The sequence below is a fragment of the Atta colombica genome, unplaced genomic scaffold (assembly GCF_001594045.1).
Source record: "Atta colombica isolate Treedump-2 unplaced genomic scaffold, Acol1.0 scaffold78, whole genome shotgun sequence".
NCBI classification, from domain to species: domain Eukaryota; kingdom Metazoa; phylum Arthropoda; class Insecta; order Hymenoptera; family Formicidae; genus Atta; species Atta colombica.
This window is the reverse complement of record NW_017259570.1, coordinates 875,418-899,467: the sequence shown is the minus strand read 5'-3', so window position 1 is coordinate 899,467 and position 24,050 is coordinate 875,418. Positions and strand designations below refer to the sequence as shown.

The 24,050-nt window shown below is 34.0% G+C and overlaps 3 protein-coding genes and 1 long non-coding RNA gene across 10 annotated transcripts in view; 2 read left to right on the top strand and 2 right to left on the bottom strand.

The window, feature by feature from the left end:
- The first annotated feature begins 383 nt into the window (after nucleotides 1–383).
- On the top strand, nucleotides 384–8,807 carry LOC108692591 (zinc finger protein 474-like). Of its 3 annotated transcripts, none has more exons than XM_018200907.1 (8): nucleotides 384–1,135; nucleotides 1,725–2,271; nucleotides 2,894–3,371; nucleotides 4,825–4,941; nucleotides 5,761–5,850; nucleotides 5,915–6,139; nucleotides 6,453–6,624; nucleotides 8,235–8,807. In XM_018200907.1, the coding sequence occupies exons 1-8, from the start codon at nucleotides 1,054–1,056 to the stop codon at nucleotides 8,432–8,434; spliced, it is 1,911 nt and encodes a 636-aa protein (XP_018056396.1). In that variant the 5' UTR covers nucleotides 384–1,053; the 3' UTR covers nucleotides 8,435–8,807. The 3 variants fall into 3 exon arrangements, with proteins under 3 accessions (XP_018056396.1, XP_018056397.1, XP_018056398.1); XM_018200908.1 differs by having other exon boundaries at nucleotides 8,274–8,510; XM_018200909.1 differs by lacking the exon at nucleotides 6,453–6,624 and having other exon boundaries at nucleotides 8,274–8,371.
- On the bottom strand, nucleotides 7,145–9,387 carry LOC108692697. 2 transcript variants are annotated; one of them, XR_001932001.1, is made up of 4 exons: nucleotides 9,156–9,387; nucleotides 8,848–8,954; nucleotides 8,225–8,358; nucleotides 7,145–7,500 (listed from the first exon to the last, which is right to left on the bottom strand). It is a non-coding gene; the product is annotated as an uncharacterized LOC108692697 (long non-coding RNA). The 2 variants fall into 2 exon arrangements; XR_001932000.1 differs by lacking the exon at nucleotides 7,145–7,500 and having other exon boundaries at nucleotides 7,982–8,358.
- Nucleotides 9,388–13,739: 4,352 nt separating this feature from the next.
- LOC108692679 (translation elongation factor 2) lies at nucleotides 13,740–20,951 on the top strand. 2 transcript variants are annotated; one of them, XM_018201053.1, is made up of 14 exons: nucleotides 13,740–13,833; nucleotides 15,191–15,405; nucleotides 15,500–15,693; nucleotides 16,064–16,272; nucleotides 16,359–16,592; nucleotides 16,686–16,799; nucleotides 16,996–17,142; nucleotides 17,319–17,559; nucleotides 17,801–17,968; nucleotides 18,263–18,552; nucleotides 18,719–18,928; nucleotides 19,004–19,186; nucleotides 19,571–19,828; nucleotides 20,314–20,382. In XM_018201053.1, exons 1-14 carry the CDS (start codon nucleotides 13,831–13,833, stop codon nucleotides 20,380–20,382), a joined length of 2,535 nt encoding a protein of 844 aa, XP_018056542.1. In that variant the 5' UTR covers nucleotides 13,740–13,830. The 2 variants fall into 2 exon arrangements, with proteins under 2 accessions (XP_018056542.1, XP_018056541.1); XM_018201052.1 differs by lacking the exon at nucleotides 13,740–13,833 and having other exon boundaries at nucleotides 15,179–15,405; nucleotides 20,314–20,951.
- Nucleotides 20,952–21,370: 419 nt separating this feature from the next.
- LOC108692601 overlaps nucleotides 21,371–24,050 on the bottom strand; it is a 9,023-nt gene continuing 6,343 nt past the window's right edge. For all 3 annotated transcript variants that reach the window (XM_018200925.1, XM_018200926.1, XM_018200928.1), the window contains 4 exons: nucleotides 22,995–23,211; nucleotides 22,591–22,831; nucleotides 21,996–22,192; nucleotides 21,371–21,583 (listed from right to left, as the gene is read on the bottom strand). In XM_018200925.1, the coding sequence (XP_018056414.1) occupies nucleotides 21,462–21,583; nucleotides 21,996–22,192; nucleotides 22,591–22,831; nucleotides 22,995–23,211 (777 nt within the window). In that variant the 3' untranslated portion in view covers nucleotides 21,371–21,461. The remainder of the gene's footprint in view (nucleotides 21,584–21,995; nucleotides 22,193–22,590; nucleotides 22,832–22,994; nucleotides 23,212–24,050) is intronic.

Sequence of the window (24,050 nt, the reverse complement as noted above, 5' to 3'; positions counted from 1 at the left end):
TTACATCGTTTTATTTGTACAATATTGCGCGAATAATTTTTTTTTAATATCATATTTATATAAAAAAGCGAATAAAAAGAGATTTATGATACAATGGTTATATTATGATAAAATGTGCGGCTTTCGCAATTCATAATCACGCATACTTTTATCGCTTGCTCATTCGCTTTCGAACGACTTCCGTGTAATGACGAGAACACGCAGCACACACTGGGCGCGGTATAGTCAGTGTTTTAAACAGCGGTTGTTGGATCGATTTTTCCTCTGCCACCTGTGTACTGTCACACAGTCGACTGCACACTCATACATATAGAAAGGTAAAAGCTGTACAGAGTTAATGGCAAGGTGAAGCCGAGCTCGCAGTACGCCGCGCAATTCGGTAGCAAAGGGCTGCCGCGTCGTCGGGAACTTCACTTCCGCCTGTGCTCACGCACAATTAAAAATAAATGTGAAATAAATGGACTGCGTATTGACGATCACGGCTGTTATTTGCGCATTCGTGTTATTTGTATGTGCGATTTCTAAAACAAAGGAAGTTCCCATATTTTAATTTATTGCGAGTACGAGTAGTGTAACGCAATTACCTTCGGCATTGTCATTCATTTAATATTCTAATTAATCGGATTCTCTAACATTCGTTCGAATTGTAACATAGGCATCGAGACATACCACCTGTTCATCGGACGGGGAAAAACACTACACGTTTATGACGTCAATCGCATAACATAAGTATACGTTCGAAGAAAAGCGATATGTATAGAAAGTATAAAGCGAAATTTAGTAGTCACGAAAGTTCTTCGAGATGTCACTGATAAGACAGATTACAGAATGATCGAAGTTTCACTTCTAAACGATGAAATTTAAGTAATTTAAATAAGAACTTTAATCTTTTAATTGTTTTCGTGTCTTATATCGATGTAAAAACGTTGAGGGTTGAACTCGTGGAAGATTTATTGTCGGAAAATACGATTATGCTCGCTCCGCGACGTGAGCAACTCACAAAGGACTTTTATACCGTGATTTGTGAAGATCACTAATATCGATAAAATCGTCATGAAGTGGAAGAGAGGGCCGTGTGAATTTCTATCGCAGAAAACGTTTCTCATAATAAAGGATGACTTGGATATTTCAAAAGGTAATGTCCATCGTATTTCGTGCCAGCGACATTTTTTTCTAATCTATTCTTCAAATGGAACAATGATTGCATCGATCCAGAAGCAAATCTCCAGAGAGGTGATTTCTTTTGTGACTGATTCTTTTAAATATATGGTAGTGATGTGTTAACTCATTAAAAACTAATGTTTTAAATAAAATCTTATCGTGTGAATTAAATAATAATAATAATAAATAGTCTTCTAGTAATTTTCAATAATGTTTTCAGTAATCTTAGCAGATATTAATTTAGCCAGTCGTAATTAATTAACACCAATTAAAAGTAACATAACATTAATGTTAAAATTTCGTACTTAACATGACAAATATAATGTAAGAGATGTTACATAAAAATTACATTGTCGTATTCAAAATTATAACATTGATGTTACTTTTAATTGGTGTTGACTGAGAATAACTATTTGTCTCTAACAATCACAGTATTAATTTGAGATATTTAAAAAACAAAAAGTACATATTAAAATCTCTATTATGGTTTTCAATGAGATAAACCGATCTACATTTCTATGTCGATGCTTCCTATCAACAACAGATCATCTCCGTTTAAATAGATTCGACTAAGACGACAAATGGCAAGAAGGCAGCGGCGAAAAATGCAGCGCGTATCGGCACCTGGCCACCAAAAATGAAGCGTGTACAGGTTTTTTGCGAGAAGGAACAGGAGAGGCCAAAAACGGCGAATCTTATGAGGCCAAATGTGCTGGACCCCGCACTCGTAAATAAGCTTGACATGTCGTTGCTCAGTAAGGAATTGCTCTGCGACTCGATGACGCGTTTCCATCAGAATGGCAAGCCAATCAGTGGGGGTACATCATCATCGTCATCGTCGTCGTTATCATTGCTGTTACCGTCGCCGCCGTCGGCATCACGACGACGCCAGAGCGCCGTCGTCAATATCGCGACGACTACCACCTGGTCGTCTCATGACGCTCCAGTGCGTCGTCAGCGACGGAGCTTCGAACAGATTTACGAGCCGCGAGTCGCAGCGGGTTTAATGGAGGAAATTGATAGATCTCGATCGCCCGCAGTTACCGCGACGCAAGAGTCTGTGTCCAAACGAAACTCCGACATCAGAAGGCTCGACGATAATAATAACAAGTCAGTGATGATTAGATCGTAAATTAATCGAGCTAATAATATTCTTTAAAAAAAAATCAAAAATATGATTTATATTTACAAAGGGAAGGGCCAAATAACACACGAATTTTGTCTAACTTTAAATATATTTAAATATATTTATCCCCCCCATTAATCCATTATTAGGTCAGTGACATGATTCAATATCAAGCATTCACGATAAATTTGCGTCGAACATTTTGGAATTTTCAATTAAATTGCGCCGATATTATTCGTATAATTACAGACGTTAAAATATTCGTTAAAACTATTATAATTATAAAATAATTTCTATACATATATTTAATTATTATATAAAAAAAAGAACGAGAAACTATCGATTCAAATTTCTTGTAAATATTTAAATTTTGCGCTATGTTACTTTCTTAATTAAGCACTAAAACATATTTAAAGTTAAGCAAAGTTCGTATGTATAGATACTACTTGTAGCCTCCCATTGTTAGTTATCAGAAGATTATTAAAATTTGAAAGTCTCGCATATTTTATTTTTGAAAAATATAATTACATCTCATCATGATTACTTATCCTGTTCGCTTTTAAACCGTCATGTTTTAATATTTACAAATTCTATTCATGCGATTAGAAACAATCCTCCTAAAGTGCTATCGATGGTGAAGAAGAAGAACCCGCGGACCGGTCTATCAAATGATCTGGAAATATTCACCTCCACCTCAAAGACAACAAAAAGTGCGCCAGAGCCTTGCAAGACTTGCGGGCGTCCAGATCAGCCGGAGAGATTCCACAGTCATCCTAAGGGTAGCCAGTCCAAAATCAAGAATATCCCATCGCCGATAACGAAATCGAAACCTATGGTGCCGTCGGTACCAAAATCTATTCAGAAGCCGGTGGCATTGAACTTTCGTAGCGATCGGAACAGGAATAAACTGGATGAAATTGAGAACCCGGTCATTCCTCAGGATCATTCTTCTCAGGTCTCGGATCAGCAAAGCAGATCGATATCCGCGTTAATGAAACGAGGTCCCAGGAGTGTCACGTGTTACGTATGCAGTCGAGAATTCGGCACTGCCAGCTTTTCTATACACGAGCCTAAGTGCATGGAGGTAAAGGATGACTTCGACATTATCGTAATTCTAAAATACAATAATTAATATAATTACTATTAACATAGTACGTGATCCCAGTAAATAGCCTCAATGGGTATTTATTGGGATCACATACTATGAGATAAATACCTACAATATTCGATTCAACATGATTATTACATGCAATATGTTATATAATATTTATATTATTGAGGAAATTACATATTGATACAATCTTATTGTTTACTAGGCTCTATCTTTTACCTCGATTCAATCACTTTTCGTGATAAAAGCCTTAAAATAGATAAAGCCTAAAATTAGGGCAACACACGACTGACATTTTGAAAAGGTCGTAGAGTCGCTGATAAATTTCTCTTCCCATTTCATCGCGGAAGTAACAGAAGGTTCATAACATAATAGCTTTGCAATGATAGCGCGCATGTAATAAGTCAAGGCCCTTTCGCAAGATCGATGGTGGTATAACGTTGCGTTGCTTGTACTATTAAACTCAATATCAGATGCATTCGTTTGCGTGTAACCGATGTGTCATAGTTGAACAGAACTATAACGCAGCAATCGGTTGCGGTAATTTATACACTCTTAGACTGGGTGTCTTCGACCGACCGACCGCATTTTCCCGTAACGATGGATTATTTAATGAATACTCTATATCCTACATTTGCGCACACACAAGTTTACCGAACGCGATTCTTATCTCGCTTTCACATCGCGATTTTTGCGATCGATACGTAAAATTCACATTTATGCACGCAATCACCCTTAGTTATATGAATGGTATATACATACTTTGAACCAAAAGACATTGGAACAACGTTATATACCGCAGTGCTAATGTGCTGCAATATAAAATCAATATAATAGTTGCATGTTGCACGAAAAGAATGATTACTGAAATATCTACAAATTGATCTAGATATAGATCTAAAAAAAATATTTTTATTGGACAATCAAAAGAATGTAAAAAAATTCAAACATAATGAAATAAAAATTGTATATTCTAGCAACCAACTTGCGAGTGTTCTGTATAATTATTTTAATTATTAGTTTCATATATATGTATTTGATGTAGTATAAGATTCATTAAACATTAGCAATTAGCTTTGGCTCGTAGTTCTTTTTTTATTTTAATTTTTGATAGTAATATAATTATTTCAAATGTGTAGCTAAATTTATAGATGCTTCAGCAAAATCATTTTTTGCATGTGTATAGAAAGTTGCATATAAATTGTTGGAAGATTCTTATTAAAAAAAGAATTTCATCTCTTCAAAATTTTTTAATAAAATTGATATTAATAAAATTGACTGATCTGTTTATTCATTAAAAAATTATTATTATTTTCTTACTTTAGTAAGAAAGAAAAAATTTCTCATAAATTATTATACTAGAATATCATACGTATATATTTATTTAATAATTTTTTATATTTATTCAAACGAACATCTATTATAGAAATGGGAGCGTGAGAATAATTTGCTGCCTCCATCTCAGAGACGGCCCAGACCACAAAAACCTGCGGTTGATATCGAACACAACGATTGGAACGCAGCTGCATGGGAGCAGAGTCAGGTAGATCCTTCGTTACGTTTTAATTAACGATGCAACGTTAACGAAATGTACGACGGAGTAGTTATTCTTACGAGATGCGTCGTTTCCGTGTGAGAGGATATTGTTCGCGCTTCGTTAATTTTATCGAATGATGATGCAGTCCTTATTCATCGATGATGCAAGAATCAATTATAGGATGCACATACGGAGCTCTAGGAGCGCCCGGAAAATTAGAAGCAAACGCAAAAGGAATTTGCTTTTATAAAATTGAACATCATGCCTTATAAATTAAAGAAAATTAATTAAAGAAAATTAATAAATTCCAATTTAAATCTTGAAAGATTCATCATGGCTTTAATATTAGAATCGAATTACCAGACATAATAATTTAATAATATGCATCGCGTGCATGGTCTACGAAGATTTCGTGCTGTTCACGAGTGCGTGATTCTAACATCGAATATTAAAGATTACTCTTTAACATCTCATATGCATACGACTCGCACGAGTGCATACCAAATAAGAATTTGCGTGCAGAAAGGGTCTTTAACGATTAACTATCATTTACGTAAAAAATTAGAAAAAATTGTTCGTCATATCCGAATGATAAATTAGTGATTTTAATGCTCTGTAATTATCAGTGATTTCAACTGTCAACATTTGCAAACGTCGATTTAAAGATTAATTATTTGATTGTCTTGATAGTGCATTAATTTCTTATTGTAATCTTCTTTATAAAACACATGATGAGAGAGACACTTTCGTATACAATTAAATGCCAGTAGAGATATACATACTTTTTTCTGTAATTAAATAAAAATACAAGAAGCATTTTTGTAGGAGCAATTAATTCCGTGTGCGAAGTGTGGGAGGACGTTTTTGCCTCAACGATTGCCAGTCCATGAGAGAAGCTGCAAAGCCACGCCTAAGGTATTATTAAATGCATTCAGTGATTTCGGCATTCTATTTTCTCAAATATCATCTATTCTTATAGAATAACGAACGACTGGCCACTCCAGCAAATGGGCGTAATGCACCGCCTACCATTCCCTGTAGTATTTGTGGACGAAGATTCGGTACTAGAAGCATAAAGATTCATGAGCCTCAATGCAATAGGCGATGGCAAGCCCAGAATAATGTTAGCCAACAAGAAGATCCAGCCTTTCGCAGGCAAAAATCAGCCAATAGTGGACAGGGAAGTTCACAGTCAATGTATCCGGTAAGCTAAAACATGGAAAATGTACACGCTTTTATCTTTGAATCAACTTATATCGCATTAGACATCTTTCGTGCAAATAAATGTTTTTCCTTTGAGTTTTTTTAATATTCTCTGACATTTAGAATAAATTACTTCTAAATTTCTATATAAATGTTCTCTGTTTCGAAATAAGAACTGTCTTGAATTATGTCATGTGTGAGATAAAATAGTTTATTATAATTAATATAAACTATTTTAGAATAAAAAAAAACAATTAAATGGAATTCCAGCAGTAAGAAAAATAAGGAGACATGTTTAAACTACTTGATTTTAGAATTTGTCGCAAAAGAAAACAGTTACATGTTATATCTGTGGTCGAGATTTCGGATCGTCTAGTATCGCTATTCACGAACCCCAGTGCTTAAAGAAGTGGCATGCCGAAAATGATAAGCTATCGCCGGCTCAAAAAAGAAAGGAGCCGCAAAAACCTGAAATTATATACATACGTAAGTCAATGTTCTCATTTGCATAATACGTGCACTATAATGTCTAGCCCTGCATTCGCTTTAAGTGTTCGTAAATTCTATCATTCTATCTTTCTTTCGCGTGTATAAATGAGCGATAAAGATAGTGCTTACAGCGCGTGAGCGCCCAAAGCAAACGCAAAAAATGTTACATAGAAATACAATGACAAAGGATTATTGAAAGATACAATAACTTAAAAAAAAGTTTAATATCTTGAAGTTATGTTAAAGTTATGATTGCAATTTCTATCTTTTAATACTTCGTCAGCAAATTTAAAGGACTTTAAAGTTCATATTTTAATTGTGAATTAAATGTAATTATGATAAATAAATTTAAATTTGTAAAAGATGAGTAAGATACAATCCAAGTTTATGATAATAAAAATTCGTTGTTAAAACTTTCACAAGTATGCAAGATTTTTTTTAGATTTTTATACAGTCTGAAATAATATAAAAATCTGTATTGATAAATATATTGATAAATTTTATTTCTTTTCTCCGCACTTTTTCTTTGTCTAACACAAAGGTATAATCTCATAAAATAATGCATAACGATCAGAATAGATTTTTTCGAAGCTTGTGGTTGTCCTTTCGCGCATATTTGTCATTCATTTTGAAGTTCATTCTGAATTCGTTATCACGGTCAAGAATACTATGAAGTGAATTAATCAAGTTAAAACGATGTGTATGTATGAAACATGAAGTAATGTTCGTCATGTTCCCGCCATAGAATGGAAGTGGGTGTAGTCCTGATTAATTATACATGCGTCGCAGATGTATTCGTAATCGGGAGTTTCGCTTTTGAATCGATAATCGCTCAACAAAAATTTTTTTCGTCACCCATGTCTTTTGATTTTCCTGTAGGAATAAAAAATATTATTTAAAAGTAAAAATTTAAATCTAAACGATGCCACATATATATTAGCAGTAACTTGCATTTATAAAATTTTATAACTAAAATGTTCATCTTTATCTATGTAGATTAACTTTCATCTAGGTTTAATTTTTATCTTTTTCTAATTCTTTAAAACTAGAAAAGAGTAAAAAGTAAATTAAATCGAGATTAAAGTTAATTTACATTGATAAAAATGAATATAAGCCCATTCGACATCAGTTAAAAATAACATCCTAGCAAACACCATTTAACATTAATATAACTATTAGCTCTAATTCTCACTTAACAAAGTAATTGTTATGTATTAACAGTTATATTATTGAAAAGAAAATTATAACTATCAATTATGTTAATGACTACGTTCCAATATTCGCTGCTACTGAAAATCTATAGCACGCATTATAGATTTTCAGCATTGGTAGTGAATATCGGAATACAGCCTTGCATGTTGTGTTTGCTAAGATAACATCAAGTTATAATTTCGCAATCACCAAAGTAACTTTATGTTGTATGTAACATTATGTTTATTACATTAATATTGTTGAGTGCGAAATTATAATATCGATATTGTTACTTTTAGTTTGTATGGGAGGGATTTATTTCGACAATCAAACAGTAGTAGGATTGTCGATTGAGGCAACAGACAAATCGTTTACAAATCGAACGTCTCCTTAAAGCTTCGCCTACACTTTTCAAGGTACAATACAGTCGGCAATGATGACTTCACTGTTCGCAGAGGATCCCAGCACCGGAAATATGATGATTGACCAGGCAGCAACAGTTGAAGCCAACTGGATGACACATCTGAGCCAACTGGTACCCTGCAAGCATTGCGGAAGAACCTTTAATCCCGATCGTGTGAACATTCATGAGAAAAGCTGCAAAGGGAGTCGTTAAGAATCTATCAATTCTCTCTCTTAACGTCAGAATATATTATATTAATCAAGTACCGCTTATATTTTTTAGAAGTGATCTAGTTTTTACATGGATATTATAAATAATATCGACTTCTGTAACATAGCGTTCATGTGGAGATTTTTAAGTTTTTTTATTTAAAATTTAAAACTTTACTTTTAAAACTCGCTTCTATTTAGATTTTTATTAATTGATGACGTATTATTGATAATATAATTCGATTTTCTGTTTTAAGGAAGCACTTATGTTGGATTGTAAAAGTGAGCGATAATAAAATCAAAGACTACGGACACCTGTCATGCACTTTGCATAAATGTTGTTAGATGTTATGAATCAGTGCATAATTATAACACAATTTAAGTTTAATTAATTACACAAATTAATTAATAATTTACTGTATATACGTGTCCCGGAATTATCATTATTTCGGTTCACGGATCATCTCATCAATATTGATCCTAGATGTGTTCTTTGTAGTTGCGTTGTGTTCTACATTTTGTACCTAAAATGAAATATAATTAGACAATCTAGAGAGAAAAGACAAAGATGAAAAGTACAAAGAATTCAGCTATAAGGAATAAAACATTTAAAAAAAAACTCAATGTTTTGAGCGATAATTCGTAATAATGTCTTTGTAATTGATTCGAATGAGTTTTATAAAATAAAGTCTATTAAAGGAGGAACTTATAAAATGTCTTATTACAATTATCTGATATTGCTTTTTTCAGTCCATTCAGTTTCAATGTGTTAAAAAGTATTGCAAATTGAAATTATGTTTACATGGCACCCTTAATTGAGTTTAAAGCCTATTCTACAATTGCGTAAGCGTAGTTGTAAAAATAGATGTAATTGTGGTAAATATTTGTATAAACGTTTAAAGCTGCTGATGGAAGAACATTCTGGCAAGTACCACAGTATACAGTAGCGCAACTCTTTGTCGGTATCTTTGATGTTAGTGTTTCCCAAAATGAAGTGCGCATGCGCGAAATAAGTAAATTCCCCCTAGCGCCATCTGAATTTCTTTCTTAGTTGCTCTTTATTTTTGCGCTCTTTCTCTCTCTCTCTCTCTCTCTCTCTCTCTCTAGGTATATCAAAGTTTAATCTAAATGTAATAAAAATCTAAATGTAATAAAACTAAAAGAAATAGATTTATAATTTATAATGCACTGCAAAATAAAAAAAAATACAAAAATAAGAAGATATAAAATTATATAAATGTTGTATGATATAAATATTACTGTAAAAATATTTTAATTAACGACTGCAGCACACGATGCTTTTTTTGCTAGATCGCTTGCGTTTTAATAAATTATTAGAATTGTACTACACAAAACGCAGATTTTCTAACTAAAACGAAAGCAATCCAGCTGGAAAACAAACAACATATTTAAATCGTTAAAGAGAAACAGTATTTAAGTGGCCTTGAAAGAGAGAACGGAAAAAGGAAGAAGTGAAATAGAAGTTTAGATGACGTTACTGGGCAACTTACTTATTTCGCACGTGCGCACTCCATTTTGGGAAACATAAAATCAGGAGAGTTGCGCTACTGTATATACTGTGCAAGTACGCAAGCGTCATTTGAATCGCGTTCCACAATTTCATTTAATTAATTTCGTGCAGGCAAGCTGAGATAGAAAGAAATCTGAAAATATAGGGTCAGTTTCACCAACGTCAGTTAAGCTTATCCGTCGATTAATTTCACCAAAATAGCCAACAGCAAGACTTAAAAATTTATCTTTCTCTTATTCTTGTTAATAATAGTAAAGAAAAAGTGTTGTGGAGATGAAAAATAAAACATTGAAATGTAAATATATTTGACTATTTTTTACAAATACATACTTTTGAAAATTAAAGAGTCGATTCTGTATCTTGAAATGAGGTGAAAATTACAAAAGTGAGCGAATTTACTAAAATATTGATAACTTCATTGATCAATACTTAGTAAATTTGCTCCTTTTATAATTTTTACCTGTTTGAAAATCAGAATCGACTCCCTATATCTTCAAACAAGAAAATTACAAAAGTGAGCAATTTAGGTATTGATCAATGAAATTATCAGTATTCTAGTAAATTCGTTCACTTTTGTAATTTTCACCTCGTTTCAAGATATAGAATCGATTCCCAGATTAGAGATGATGAGTTTTCAGTTTAGCAATTGGTAATATTCAAAGTTAATTGGGTAAAGTAACTGGCGTTGCTGAAACTGGTCCATAATCAGGTACAATTTCATACAACATGGGCTGTATTCCAAAATTCTGTGTTAAAAATGTATAGTATACGTAACATAAACTATAGATTTCAGTGCTGACAGAATTTTGAAACACAGCCAAAGCTTCGCTGAAGAAAAGTGCATTCACATACAAGCGTCAAGTAGCAGAATCAGCAATCAATCAACGGTGATTTTTATAGAGTAGAGTAAAAAATATTTTTTTATATTACTGCCCGTATCGCCCATCTGATTGGTTACTGTTTCCGCTACTTGATTTTTGACATTTATATGTGAATGCACCTAAAGATTTCCCATTTCGTCGACTTATGCGAAAATGCGTAGCGAGCGAAGCTTTGTTCAAAGTTCGACAATGGCTGCATTCAGCAGAGAAAGCAGCTTTGCAACTGTTGTCAAATTCTTTAGTACAATTGATTCTTGCTTTTAATTCCTTATGGTTTAAATGTACAAACCAATCATAATGAAGAATTTTACAACAGTTATAAAGCCGCTTTCTCTGCTAAATGCAACTAATGGGCATGTTCAAGCTGGACGAAGTTGCTAGCTTGGTCGTCGAGTGATTGAATGTGATTGGTTGGATTTATAAGTAACAATCAGTAACGTTCATTGGGTGCGTTCAGCAGAGAATAATCTGTGAAAATTGACCAATCACCTTTGAGTATTTCTTTCACTGGAGAGCAGAATACTTGACTGTGATCAGTCAATTTTTACAGATTACAAACAAGAACAAAATAGAATCTCTCAATAGAGATTTATTTGAGCATTAAAAAGGGAAAAAGAGAGAGAGAAAGAGAGAGAGAGAGAGAGAGAGAGAGAGAGAGAGAGAGAGAGAAAAGATGGGCCGTTTTTCAACTAGAAGATCGATGAGTAATAATTATTAGGTATTGATGTATTAAATTATGAATATTCTAATGAATTTGTTCACTTTTGTAATTTTCACCTCATTTCAAAATATACAATCGAGCTCTAGGACACAGAAACGTAACTACGTTCCACTGTGTAATTTGTTGGAATGCAGTTTAGTTTTATAGTGTAACACCAGAATGCATTGCAATCTTTTATTCTATTCTTATAATTATATTTGGCGTATCAATAATAGATTTATGATTTTTATTTAGACTTAAGTTATAATTTTTTCAGAATTAGCGATTTTTGAAAGTTTTATTGCAAAATAAGTACGGCTATCAAATAACTATTTGAAAAGTTAATACATATACATATTTTACACATTCGTATTTAGCTTTTTAGGGGCTCCGCACAATATCCGAATCTACAATAGATATTTTAATATAAGCCTTAAGCCGTAAGAAATTGACTCACTATAGTCGAATAGGAGAATAATTGATTGTGATTCGTCTATTCCTTACGGCTTAAAACTTAAGAATCTATTGTAGATCCGGAGTAAAAGAAACAGGGAATAGAGAACAGAGAATGAGAATTTCAACCTATCAGAAATCATGTATTATGGAATTGTATATACAGTTTCTGAAGCCGATTCTACTTAGTTGCAAGCTAATCGCAAGTTTATGACAACTAATATGAAGAGTTGATTTCAAAATAAGCTTCAGATGACGGTCGCAATAAACTTGCAATCGGCTTGCAATTAATGTAAAACCGGCTTGATAAATTGAAATTCTAATGTTCTCTCTGTTCTCTGTTTTCTTGTTCCTTTTATTATGCGGAGCCTCTTAAGGCTTAAATACAATAAGTACAGGCAACAGGGAACAGAGAATAACAAGCTGTCTACTCAAAGCTTTTCTATCGAATTTACATATCAGAGCTCTGATTGGACGGCTCTTTATTCACTTGCCTGTGCCTATTGCCTGTGCCTATTGTGTTAAGTCTTTATAGTGTATCACCTGTATACGTTGTTGGAAAATATCCATACAGGGTTCTGTTCCAAAATTCAACTCTGTCAACTCCGAGTATCATTTTATTTTTATTGGTCACTGAATATTAAATAAAGATAAAGACAGGGTTAGGTAAGTTAATGTTTTTTTTTAACTGAATAAAGTTAAAGTTAATACAAAATTTACAAAATTAATAAAGTTAAAAGAAGAAAAAATTAATTTAAATTAAGTTAGTATTGGATTAACTTAAGTTAAAAAAAAAATTATTTTTAGGTCAAAATGTTCTAATTTTTCTTAAAATGAGATTAAATAACTACAATATAGATTATTAAATAAATTAAATTTTTAATTTTTTTATTCTTATGTGATATAAATATGTAACACATAACTATATAAATTATATAACTTTAAAAAAACAGCCAGCACATAGAGAAGATGGAAGATCAGTGATTACTTTTTAATAAGTCTTAATCTTAATAATAAGAAATTGACCAATTACAATCGAATGTGAGAAGAATATTTCACTGTAATTGATCAATTTTAACTTAACTAAGTTATTTTTAAATGTTAACTTTTTAACTTTTTGTTTTAATTAAAAAATTTTCGTCTCTTTTAAACATCTTAAAAAAACAATAAGATATAATAAGACTTATGACTTAAGGCATCTATTGTAGATCCGAACTTAAGACTTAAGACATAAGGCATAACCGCATAAAGAAATCAGAGGGCTGTATTAGCATCTTAAGAAATTATTTAAAATATAAACAGATTACGAATATACGCTCTTAGTCTTATTATATCTTATTGTTTTTTTAAGATGTTTAAAAGAGACAAAAAATTTTTTAATTAAAACAAAAAGTTAAAAAGTTAACATTTAAAAATAACTTAGTTAAGTTAAAATTTAATGCATTTAAAATTAATTAAATTAAAAGTTAACTTTGTTAACTTTTAATGTTTTAACTAGCTACTCAATCCTGGATAAAGGATACTCGAAGTTGATAGAGTTTTGGAACGCACTCCTGAGTACGAAAAAGTACATGCAATGCAAACAGACCTTTTATTAATATCGACCTATGAATACCTGCCAAAATCTAAAGTGACGTGCGCGCGCAACTTCACGCGTATTGGACGCGCGTACGCGGCGGTACGCAGAAGCGCGCGCCGCCGCAACGCGGCGCTCCCTTCACGCAAGAGGCGACATTCGGACAGGCGGCAGATAGCTTGTTCTTTCCGAGGGAGTCCGCCATAGTTGGTGCACGTATAATTTGGACCAGGCCGTCGACAATCGGACAACATCCACGATGGTATGTAACCGCGTCGCAACGCTTTTGCAGCGATCTTTGGCCACGCGTCATCGCGCTCGAGCTATCGTCAATATTTTTCGCGGAATATCCTTTGCGACCGAGCACGCCGAGGCTTCGTTTCGTGGTATCCTCCCCTCCTGCCCCGCGTGTATCGCATTCGTGATCGCTCTTTCTGCATCTCGCTACAACAACGCTATTACTCCAGATTGCGCAACTCTATCCGTGCGATATTCGTTCGGAGTTTCGGATCCGCGATGGCCTGTATCCGGATCGTTGACCACGAGATATCACCAGGGGGACACAAACTCGAGAAATTCCACCATCGTGATATCTCCACGAATGGAAATATATCTCGCAACGTGTCATGGTGCACCTCGCGTGGCTGCCGACACGCAACGTGCTCGGGTGGGGGGGAAGGGCCAATGCTTCTCTGCTCATTTCCGAGGTCCTTTGTCGGCTCGATCATGACGCGACGCTCCCAGGATTGAGAATCTGCGCATAGAAAAATGCATCGGCTATTGAGAATGTCTGGAAAGTCGTCGTGGGATGTCTCGAACGGAAGAAATATGTTGCGCTAGCAACGTGGTAGGTCTCGCGTGCTCCTCAACGCGTGAGGCATGTGTTAAAGTGTTTTTGAGGCAGTATTGCTCCGTCGGAACTCTTCTTGGGAATAACAATTTTGGCAAGATACAGATTGGAAAGCATATAGAAGAATGCTACTGAATGTCGTGATGAGATCCCTTTATCCTGGATCTACAATAGATTTTTAAACCTTAAGCCATAAGGAATGGATGAATCACAATCAATTCTTCTTGCATTCGACTTGATCAATTTTTTATGGCTTAAAATTTATGATTCCATATAATACAGCAATACAAGTATTAAAAAATTGTACACTGTATAAATATAATTGGGGTCTGGGACAGTGGGATGAACTTCTTTTTAGTATTAATTTGAGACAGTTCTTGGGACATTAGACATTTTCCTGGATGTACAAGGAACATGTTTCAATATGTTCATTGTTAAAGTCTATTACAAAAGTTTCTTTTTCAAAGTTCAATAAATGATTAAATATTTTATGTATATTGTAGGAAAAATAATTTTTTAAATTAATTTGCAAGACTCATTTTTCACCATGTTGCAATATGTTGCAATAGTCATGTTCGAAATTATTTATGTAATGAACTGCTTTGTATTTCAGACAAATTATAGATTATATTATACATTTATATATTTACACAGATAAATTTGAATCAGAGATTAATTTTAATCAGTTTCTAATATATAGGAATATATAGAAATAATTTGTGAACTTATACAATTAATGTGTGCTCAAATTAAAAATATGCTGTTGCAGGTGAACTTCACGGTAGACGAGATCCGTGCCATGATGGACAAGAAGAAAAACATCAGAAACATGTCCGTCATCGCGCATGTCGATCATGGAAAGTCAACTCTGACTGACTCCCTTGTGTCTAAGGCCGGTATTATCGCTGGTGCCAAGGCTGGCGAGACCCGATTTACAGACACGCGTAAGGATGAACAGGAGCGTTGTATCACCATTAAATCTACGTAAGTTTTTCATTGTCTCATGCCCTGCACCTGAATCTTGCACTATCCATTATTATATCCACTCAATTAATATCGCTTACTGCTCTCCTTCTAGCGCTATTTCCATGTTCTTCGAACTCGATGAGAAAGATTTAGTCTTTATTAAAAATCCCGATCAACGTGACAAAGATGAAAAGGGCTTTTTAATTAATTTGATCGATTCACCCGGACACGTAGATTTTTCGAGCGAGGTCACAGCTGCCCTCCGAGTCACTGATGGAGCCCTTGTTGTTGTTGATTGCGTATCCGGTATGTGTTTTATGATTTTCTTCTATTCATATATCGGTTTCTTCGCTGTGATCGAACAGATTGATCTTCCAGCACACAAGTGTTACTCTATAGTATGCCGGTTGGTTTGTATAAATTAGTCGGTGTATATTGACAGTGTTGACAGTGCAATGGAAGAAGAGTAAAAAGCAGTTGTGTCTAAACGCTGTTAGTGGACCTCTATCCTTATGTCCGTTATTAACATGCTACGATACAAATGCTACATTGCCTTTCATGAGATTATTATATTGTTATATTTTGCAGTCATACAATTCTTACTAGAAAATAAATAGTATCGATGATTTCTTGAAATGAGGCAAGTAATTATAATTATTTGCTTATTTCTTTTTAGGTGTATGCGTACAAACTGAAACTGTACTTCGCCAAGCAATCGCTGAACGTATCAAGCCCGTTTTATTTATGAATAAAATGGACCGTGCACTGTTGGAACTCCAGCTTGATAGCGAAGATCTCTATCAAACTTTCCAGCGTATTGTTGAAAACGTTAATGTTATTATTGCAACGTACTCCGACGACGACGGCCCTATGGGTGAAGTTAGAGTAAGTAAAATAAAAGCTTCTAATAAATAATAATAAAAAGCTATAATAAATACATACCTTTCCTAAATATGTATTTGTAAAAATAGGTAGATCCCAGCAAAGGTTCCGTAGGTTTCGGTTCTGGTCTTCACGGCTGGGCTTTCACCTTAAAACAATTCTCTGAGATGTACGCCGAAAAATTCAAGATTGATGTAGTAAAACTAATGAACAGACTGTGGGGCGAATCCTTCTTCAATCCTAAGACCAAGAAGTGGAGCAAACAGAAGGAGCCTGATAACAAACGCTCCTTCTGTATGTACGTTTTAGATCCAATTTATAAGGTATGCTCTCACTGTCTTGAATGTTACGTAAAGTAATCAATCTTACGTTATCATGATAAACGTTGATAACTGAAATAAAAAATTATTCTTTAGGTATTCGATAGTATTATGAATTATAAGAAGGAAGAGGCAGACAATCTTCTGAAAAAGCTGGGTATCGTGCTAAAAGCCGAAGATAAGGACAAGGATGGAAAAGCTTTGTTGAAGGTAGACTTCTTTCTAAATTGTGATACATATAAATTTCTTGTGTAATTACGCATAATGATGAGTATTTTTTTCTGACATCTCTTCTGATTTATAAATGAGGGAGAAAATGCTATATGCTTGCTGAGGGACATTTAATAACTACATTAAGTTCATTTTCTTTGGAATGTTTTTTTATCGCGTTGTACAATTTTTCCAGGTTGTTATGAGAACATGGTTGCCTGCAGGAGAGGCTCTTCTTCAGATGATTGCCATTCATTTGCCATCTCCTGTAACTGCTCAAAAATACCGCATGGAGATGCTATACGAAGGACCGCTCGATGACGAAGCTGCCATTGGAATTAAGGTGTGTAATATATGTCTGAGCTTTTCAGATATTTGGTACAAATACATGATGATATATAATTCATAGACCTGTACTGAAACGTAATGACGGAAAATCGAAATTCTGACTAAAAAAGAATCCTAATAGATTATTAAAAGAGTCTATTTTCAATAATTAAATTAAGTTATCTTTTGTAGAACTGCGATCCTAATGGACCACTGATGATGTACGTCTCAAAAATGGTACCGACATCGGACAAAGGACGTTTCTATGCTTTCGGCCGAGTATTTTCGGGCAAAGTGTCTACCGGTATGAAGGCCCGCATCATGGGACCCAACTTCCAACCGGGCAAGAAGGAAGATCTGTATGAGAAAGCTATCCAGCGCACTATTTTAATGATGGGTCGTTACGTCGAAGCTATCGAAGATGTGCCTTCTGGTTAGTATCAAGATTGTGCGGTGCTTTTTTGGGTTTTCTATTTAGTTTGACGTTTGCGTTGACTTGTATTACTAAATGGAAGGCATCCTTTATTTCTAATCACGCACATGATGTTTGTTCTAACAGACCTGTTCTGACTTACTTATGATAGATAGATAGAACGGCCAGCTGATTTAGCTAAATAAAATTTAAATGAATTAATGTACATCCACATGTGTTATAACTAATTTAATTTGCGCAGGTAATATTTGCGGTCTTGTCGGCGTCGATCAATTCTTGGTTAAGACCGGTACCATTACAACGTTCAAGGACGCGCACAACATGAAAGTTATGAAGTTTTCTGTATCGCCTGTTGTGCGTGTCGCAGTCGAGCCAAAAAATCCTGCTGATTTGCCAAAATTGGTCGAAGGTATGTAAGTTTCCCAGCTTAATTTATTATTAGCCTCTCAAAGAATAATTAAATTTTACTGAAAATCTGTGATTTTTGAAATACGATTTTTCTGAAATGAGTTATACTATTTTATTTATAATCCTTAATCATTTTTGTATAAAATTGAGACATTGTGATGAAAACTATTATGAGCATTGGGTTATGAAGATCCATGATTTAAATTTTTCCATCTGATGATATATCGATAAATTTTATTAAATATTTTTAATATCTCATTTGCCATGTGTGATTTAATTGTGTTCAATTCTGTAGGTCTTAAACGTTTAGCGAAATCCGATCCTATGGTACAGTGCATCATCGAGGAATCCGGTGAGCATATTATCGCTGGTGCTGGAGAACTGCATCTCGAAATTTGTCTGAAAGATCTGGAGGAGGATCACGCATGTATCCCGATTAAGAAGTCCGATCCCGTCGTTTCGTACAGAGAAACGATTTCTGAACAGTCGAATCAAATGTGCTTGTCGAAATCTCCGAACAAACACAATCGTCTATTTATGATGGCATGTCCAATGCCAGATGGCCTCGCTGAGGACATTGACAGTGTAAGTTTTTTTTTAAGGAACTTTTAATCATCACAATATATTTATTATACACGATTAATAAAATTAAATAAAATTTTAATAAAAATTTTAATAAAATATGAATATTAGCGTAATTAAACTAACATTTTGAATCGAAAGTAAATTTTAATCTTCCGATATTTTATAGGGCGATGTTAATCCACGAGATGACTTTAAAGTACGCGCTCGTTATTTGAACGAAAAATACGATTACGACGTGACGGAAGCAAGAAAAATCTGGTGCTTCGGACCTGACGGTAGCGGACCTAATATATTGGTCGATTGCACTAAGGGTGTACAGTATCTCAACGAAATTAAGGACTCCGTGGTAGCTGGATTCCAGTGGGCCACGAAAGAAGTGAAAGATTTTTGCATTGAATTAAGCATATAGATTATTAACGTTCGGCAATAATTTACTCTTACATTATTGTAGGGCGTTCTTTCGGAAGAGAATTTGAGAGGTGTACGTTTCAACATACACGATGTAACATTACATGCTGACGCGATCCACAGAGGTGGTGGTCAAATTATCCCTACCACAAGACGTTGCCTTTATGCCTGTCTTCTCACTGCCTCACCCCGTATTATGGAACCGGTTTACTTATGCGAAATTCAGGTAAATTATTGAAATCCATTTAACCCGGCGTGAGCTAAATAGTAAAATACTTAAAAGTACTTTATAAGACACAACGGATCTCCCACTAAATAAAAACTATAAATAAAATATTCAGAATTATAAGAAAATTATTATTATTAAAATTTTAATCAAATTAGTAACAATTTTAAATGTTAAAGATATCGATGTGTCGGTGATGTTAAAGATATCGATGTGTGTGTGTGTGTGTGTGTGTGTGTGTGAGACATACTCGATCTATCTCACATTAGTTAATGATGACGCACATCATCGATTTTATATATAAATATATCATAATAAAAAACTGACAGAATATATCATAATAAAAAATTGACAGAACTTAAATATCGAACTATCTTTTCGCAGTGCCCAGAGGTAGCAGTCGGTGGTATCTATGGTGTGCTGAATCGTAGGAGAGGTCACGTGTTCGAAGAACAACAGGTGGCGGGTACTCCTATGTTTGTAGTTAAAGCATACCTTCCTGTAAATGAATCCTTCGGCTTCACTGCCGATCTGCGCTCCAACACCGGTGGTCAGGCTTTCCCACAGTGTGTGTTCGATCACTGGCAGATCCTGCCGGGTGACCCGATGGAACTCGGCTCTCGACCTTACCAAGTTGTGCAGGTATATCCATGGTTTTCTTGTCTATCTTTTCCATTTTTCTACTATAATACGGAGTTTATAATAGAAGTCGTAGGATTTTAAGTCGACCAATATAGTCGATTATTCTCATATTTGATTATGATTAGTTAATTTTCTACGATCCTAAGCTTCTACGATCGCTACGACTTCTATAGTAGACTCCACTTAATGCATGTTATCCATGAGACAAAGTATCAGTTTTTTCACTAAACAACAAGTGATTGTTTTATCGCTAAGTAATTTTCTGATGTCATACCACGTGCATAACTGATGGCGGCGACAATTCGATGCACCGCTATTTTTAATCTCGTGGGAAAGAAAGCGTTTTTAGTTTTGATATTCCAGTAGACTATTCTGGTTTATCTGAATAGGGAAACATACAATTTTTTATTCAAATGCAAATAAAACGTTATGGAATTAACTAATTAACTAATTTAAAATCAAATCGACATATTGTTTTTTCGCAGGATACACGTAAGAGGAAGGGATTGAAGGAGGGTCTCCCAGACTTGAATGCATACCTTGACAAATTGTAACCTCAAGTCCGCGCACCATATTTAAATACCTATTTAAATATTGTAATTCGATTAATATTGCTGGAGCGGTTGTATACAATTACAACATAAAACATCGGTTTACTATGAATTTTGTTTTGCGCAATCATCCGTGAGAGACACGCAATTATAAATACGAACAAGAATAATAAAATGTAATTATAACGAAGGAAGTAAAAAAAAAAGAATGAGCGGAGCATATCTGCATGTAAAAGTGGGGCGGTATGTTTTGTACATTTATTTAATTAAGAACGGTAAAACAAGATCGACCGGTTGCTTATGTTTTTAGCATATTGGGTGAATAACTATAATTGTTATTATGGCGTTTTCCGCGCCAATCTTTGTTTAAAAGAAACGAAAGATATAATTCTGTAATCGTTTACATTGCTTTTTTACTGGAATTTAGTATCTTACTTTACATTGTGAATTTTTCAATCGATTGGATGCAAATGGTTCCCGGAAGCTAATATTAAAGAGGAAGAGGATCATCACAACAATGTACTCATACAAAAATATCAAGAAATTAAAGCTGAAATTACGAAATAGAACAACAGCGAACTTTTATTTCCTCTGCCTAATTAATAGGCACTGAATAATATGATAATTTATTATGCACATCACTTTATTATTTCTAAGGCTAGTTATATGTAAATTATATTCCTTTACTCACAATTTTTTATTCTCTAATTGATCTCTTATAAATTGAGAAACGAGTTAATCGCTCTTACGTGCTCTTATGTGCTACATAATGAGAATTATGTAAGTTATTAATTTTTTTTAGTAAGATGTTTCATAATCGCAAAATCTTATTTATATTCAACAGATCTTTGCATATTAATACCTTATAGACTTTTAGTCGTTAATTTTTCAATCTCGAATACGATATTTTTCTTTGCTCGATGTTCTCTACAGAGAGATAATATTAATATTTTTTATGTTTTATTTAACAAATTGAAAATATTATTTTAGCTAAAATTATTAATATTACATGCAATCGTAAAGTCAATACAATAAATGCGAATGCTCTCTGTGATTTTTGCCATTCGTGCAAAACAAAGATATTATTTCTTTGATTGCGGAGTCGTGAAGTCTCGGAGTTGCATAGGTATCACCAATATTGGCTCATTGATTTGTGGAATGTCCGTGTAAATGGACCATGTACGCTTGATACAATCAAAGATGCCTGAAATAAATAAGAGTAGATGTAATAGTTCTAGAAATCTTCTGTAATCTTACACGGTATTTTTTTTTCTTTGCATTGGAAATATTGCAATTCTACTAAACGAGTTCTGATTCATCGAAGAAAAGTGAGAGACTGAAAAGCACGTGCAGAGATTTGAATTAATCTTCATTTCTGAACAACAGGAAACTTTAAAATAAATATGATGTAATCAACAAATATGATGTAGAATTCTAATTTTTTTTTATGTAATCTTTCTTGCGCGCATCGTTTCATTTCTAATGATCCGTATTCATATTTGGTGATCGTGTTAGCATGGTTTATATCTTCTTTTACAAATTTTAATTGAAGAGAAATAAAAACAAAGAAGAAATAAAAGAATAGAAATATATTCGATTTTCTGATGTAGGCATACCAGTGGCAATCGTTTTAATCTCATCATCTTTGCCGAAATCTTGATAGACCCTATAATCTTCGCCCGTCTGATCGCTAAGTACATTGATCACATCCTGACGACACTCCACCGGTGGATGTTTTGAAATCGTCTCCATCCTTCTGATACTACTCTGTATGATCTTTCCCTTCACTTCCTCTACCTTTAGACGTAGGTATCTGTAATCGTAGAAGTTTATTATACGAGGACAAAACACCCATGTAGTATTCCACAGCATAAAATTTTTCTGAAATATTTCCAAAATATAAATATATCGGGAAATCAATTTTTGAAATACTCTTTTTCTTACAATATTTATTTTCTTATAAGATTTTAAAAAATATTTTTGTGAAATAAAAATTTTAATGCTTTCAAAAGTTTTAGAAATGGGATATTATAATTATGATTGGATTACTACAATATACTGTACTTCACTATTGTATGATTAAAAAGGGACAAGAGGAGGCGAAAGAATAATTTCTTCGAGATGCAAGAAAGGTGTTAAGTAAACGCGCCATTTCGCGAATAGAATGCTCTGTCCATGCATATGTAAATCTACGCAATGTGGGAATCATACTTGTTGCAATGAAACGTATTCTCATCTGGGCTGACGGTCAGGATGTTGAGTTCCGATCGGTTGGTATCCGCCTTGACTGGGCCCACCTCGGCATTGTGAAACATCCGGTCGCCCTCCTGCGCAAGGAACGTCATGTTCACCGAGAAGCCCTCCGCCGCGCCGTAATTTTCGTTTCTCAGCGTCTGCTGCGCCTGCACGAAGTTCTCCACGCCCAGAAGTGCTCGTGTCAGGAAATATCGTGCTATGTACAATGAGGTCTCAATTAGAGAATGAAACTAATTATTGAATTTTTATAAAAGATTTTAAAAATCGTTTCATCGCGAATAGATTTTTCCCCAACGAGCTTACATTTCGAATAACTAATTTAAATTGTGGCGTTTGATACACAAAGAAATAAAACTCACGAGTCTTGCCAGATCGCAGAACCGCAGCGCTGAGGGTGTTGATGCTGTAAACGAGGCCATGGTGATTATAGCCCATCGTATAACCCGGTAGAAAACCGGCGTAGCTTAACGACGTGAACTTTTCTTCTCTGTAGCCCGTCTCAATAACGTGAGCACTCACGAGGTACCAGTGATTCAAAGTTTCACTGACGGCATCTTCGTTGTGACCCAAGATCTCCTATTTTCATTAAGCAGCATAGAAACATACAGAACAACATATAAATAAAAAGAATAATAAATAAATCTTACGTAAAACTGATGAAATAATATGATACAAATAATAAAGAATGAATAATTTAATAGTAATTGTGTGTGTGTGTGTGTGGGGGGGGGGGGGGGAGAGAGAGAGAGAGAGAGAGAGAGAGAGTAAATTACACGTTTTATATAACAGAATTAATATCGAATTTTTATAAACGAATATTTATGATTGATTTGCAAATACAATTTACGGATGTTAAGATAAATAATATCTATAATTTGATATATGATTACGTAAGACAATAATCGTGGCATTCCAAAGAAATTTTATACGGAGGAATATTTGAATATTTATTCTAGTATCATTTTATTTGAATATTTGAATATTTATTCTGTTCGATTATTTGAATATTTATTCGATTATTTGAATATTTATTCTAGTATCATATGCATGCATTATCGTTTTTCACAGTAAAATTTGATTTCGACTTAAAAAAATTTTTGCGTTTTACAACACTATTAAAATATATCGAGATAACGCAATACATCGAGATAACGCAAAGATTATTGCCGCAAAATACAGATAATTATATGATATCAATGAAAAATATCTGTTGACTCTGAGGTTTATTCCGGGAAAAGGTAGATTTTGATTTATTTCTTAATTTCTTCTTATCTGATTATGTGTTGTAATGGTCGTCGCTATTTTATTATATACATCTTCATTCATACATTGTTGAATTTAAATAACATGAAAAGATTTAAAATCCATCTCTAATCTTCGCTAATGACTCACAGTGAGATATATTTTCCCGGAAA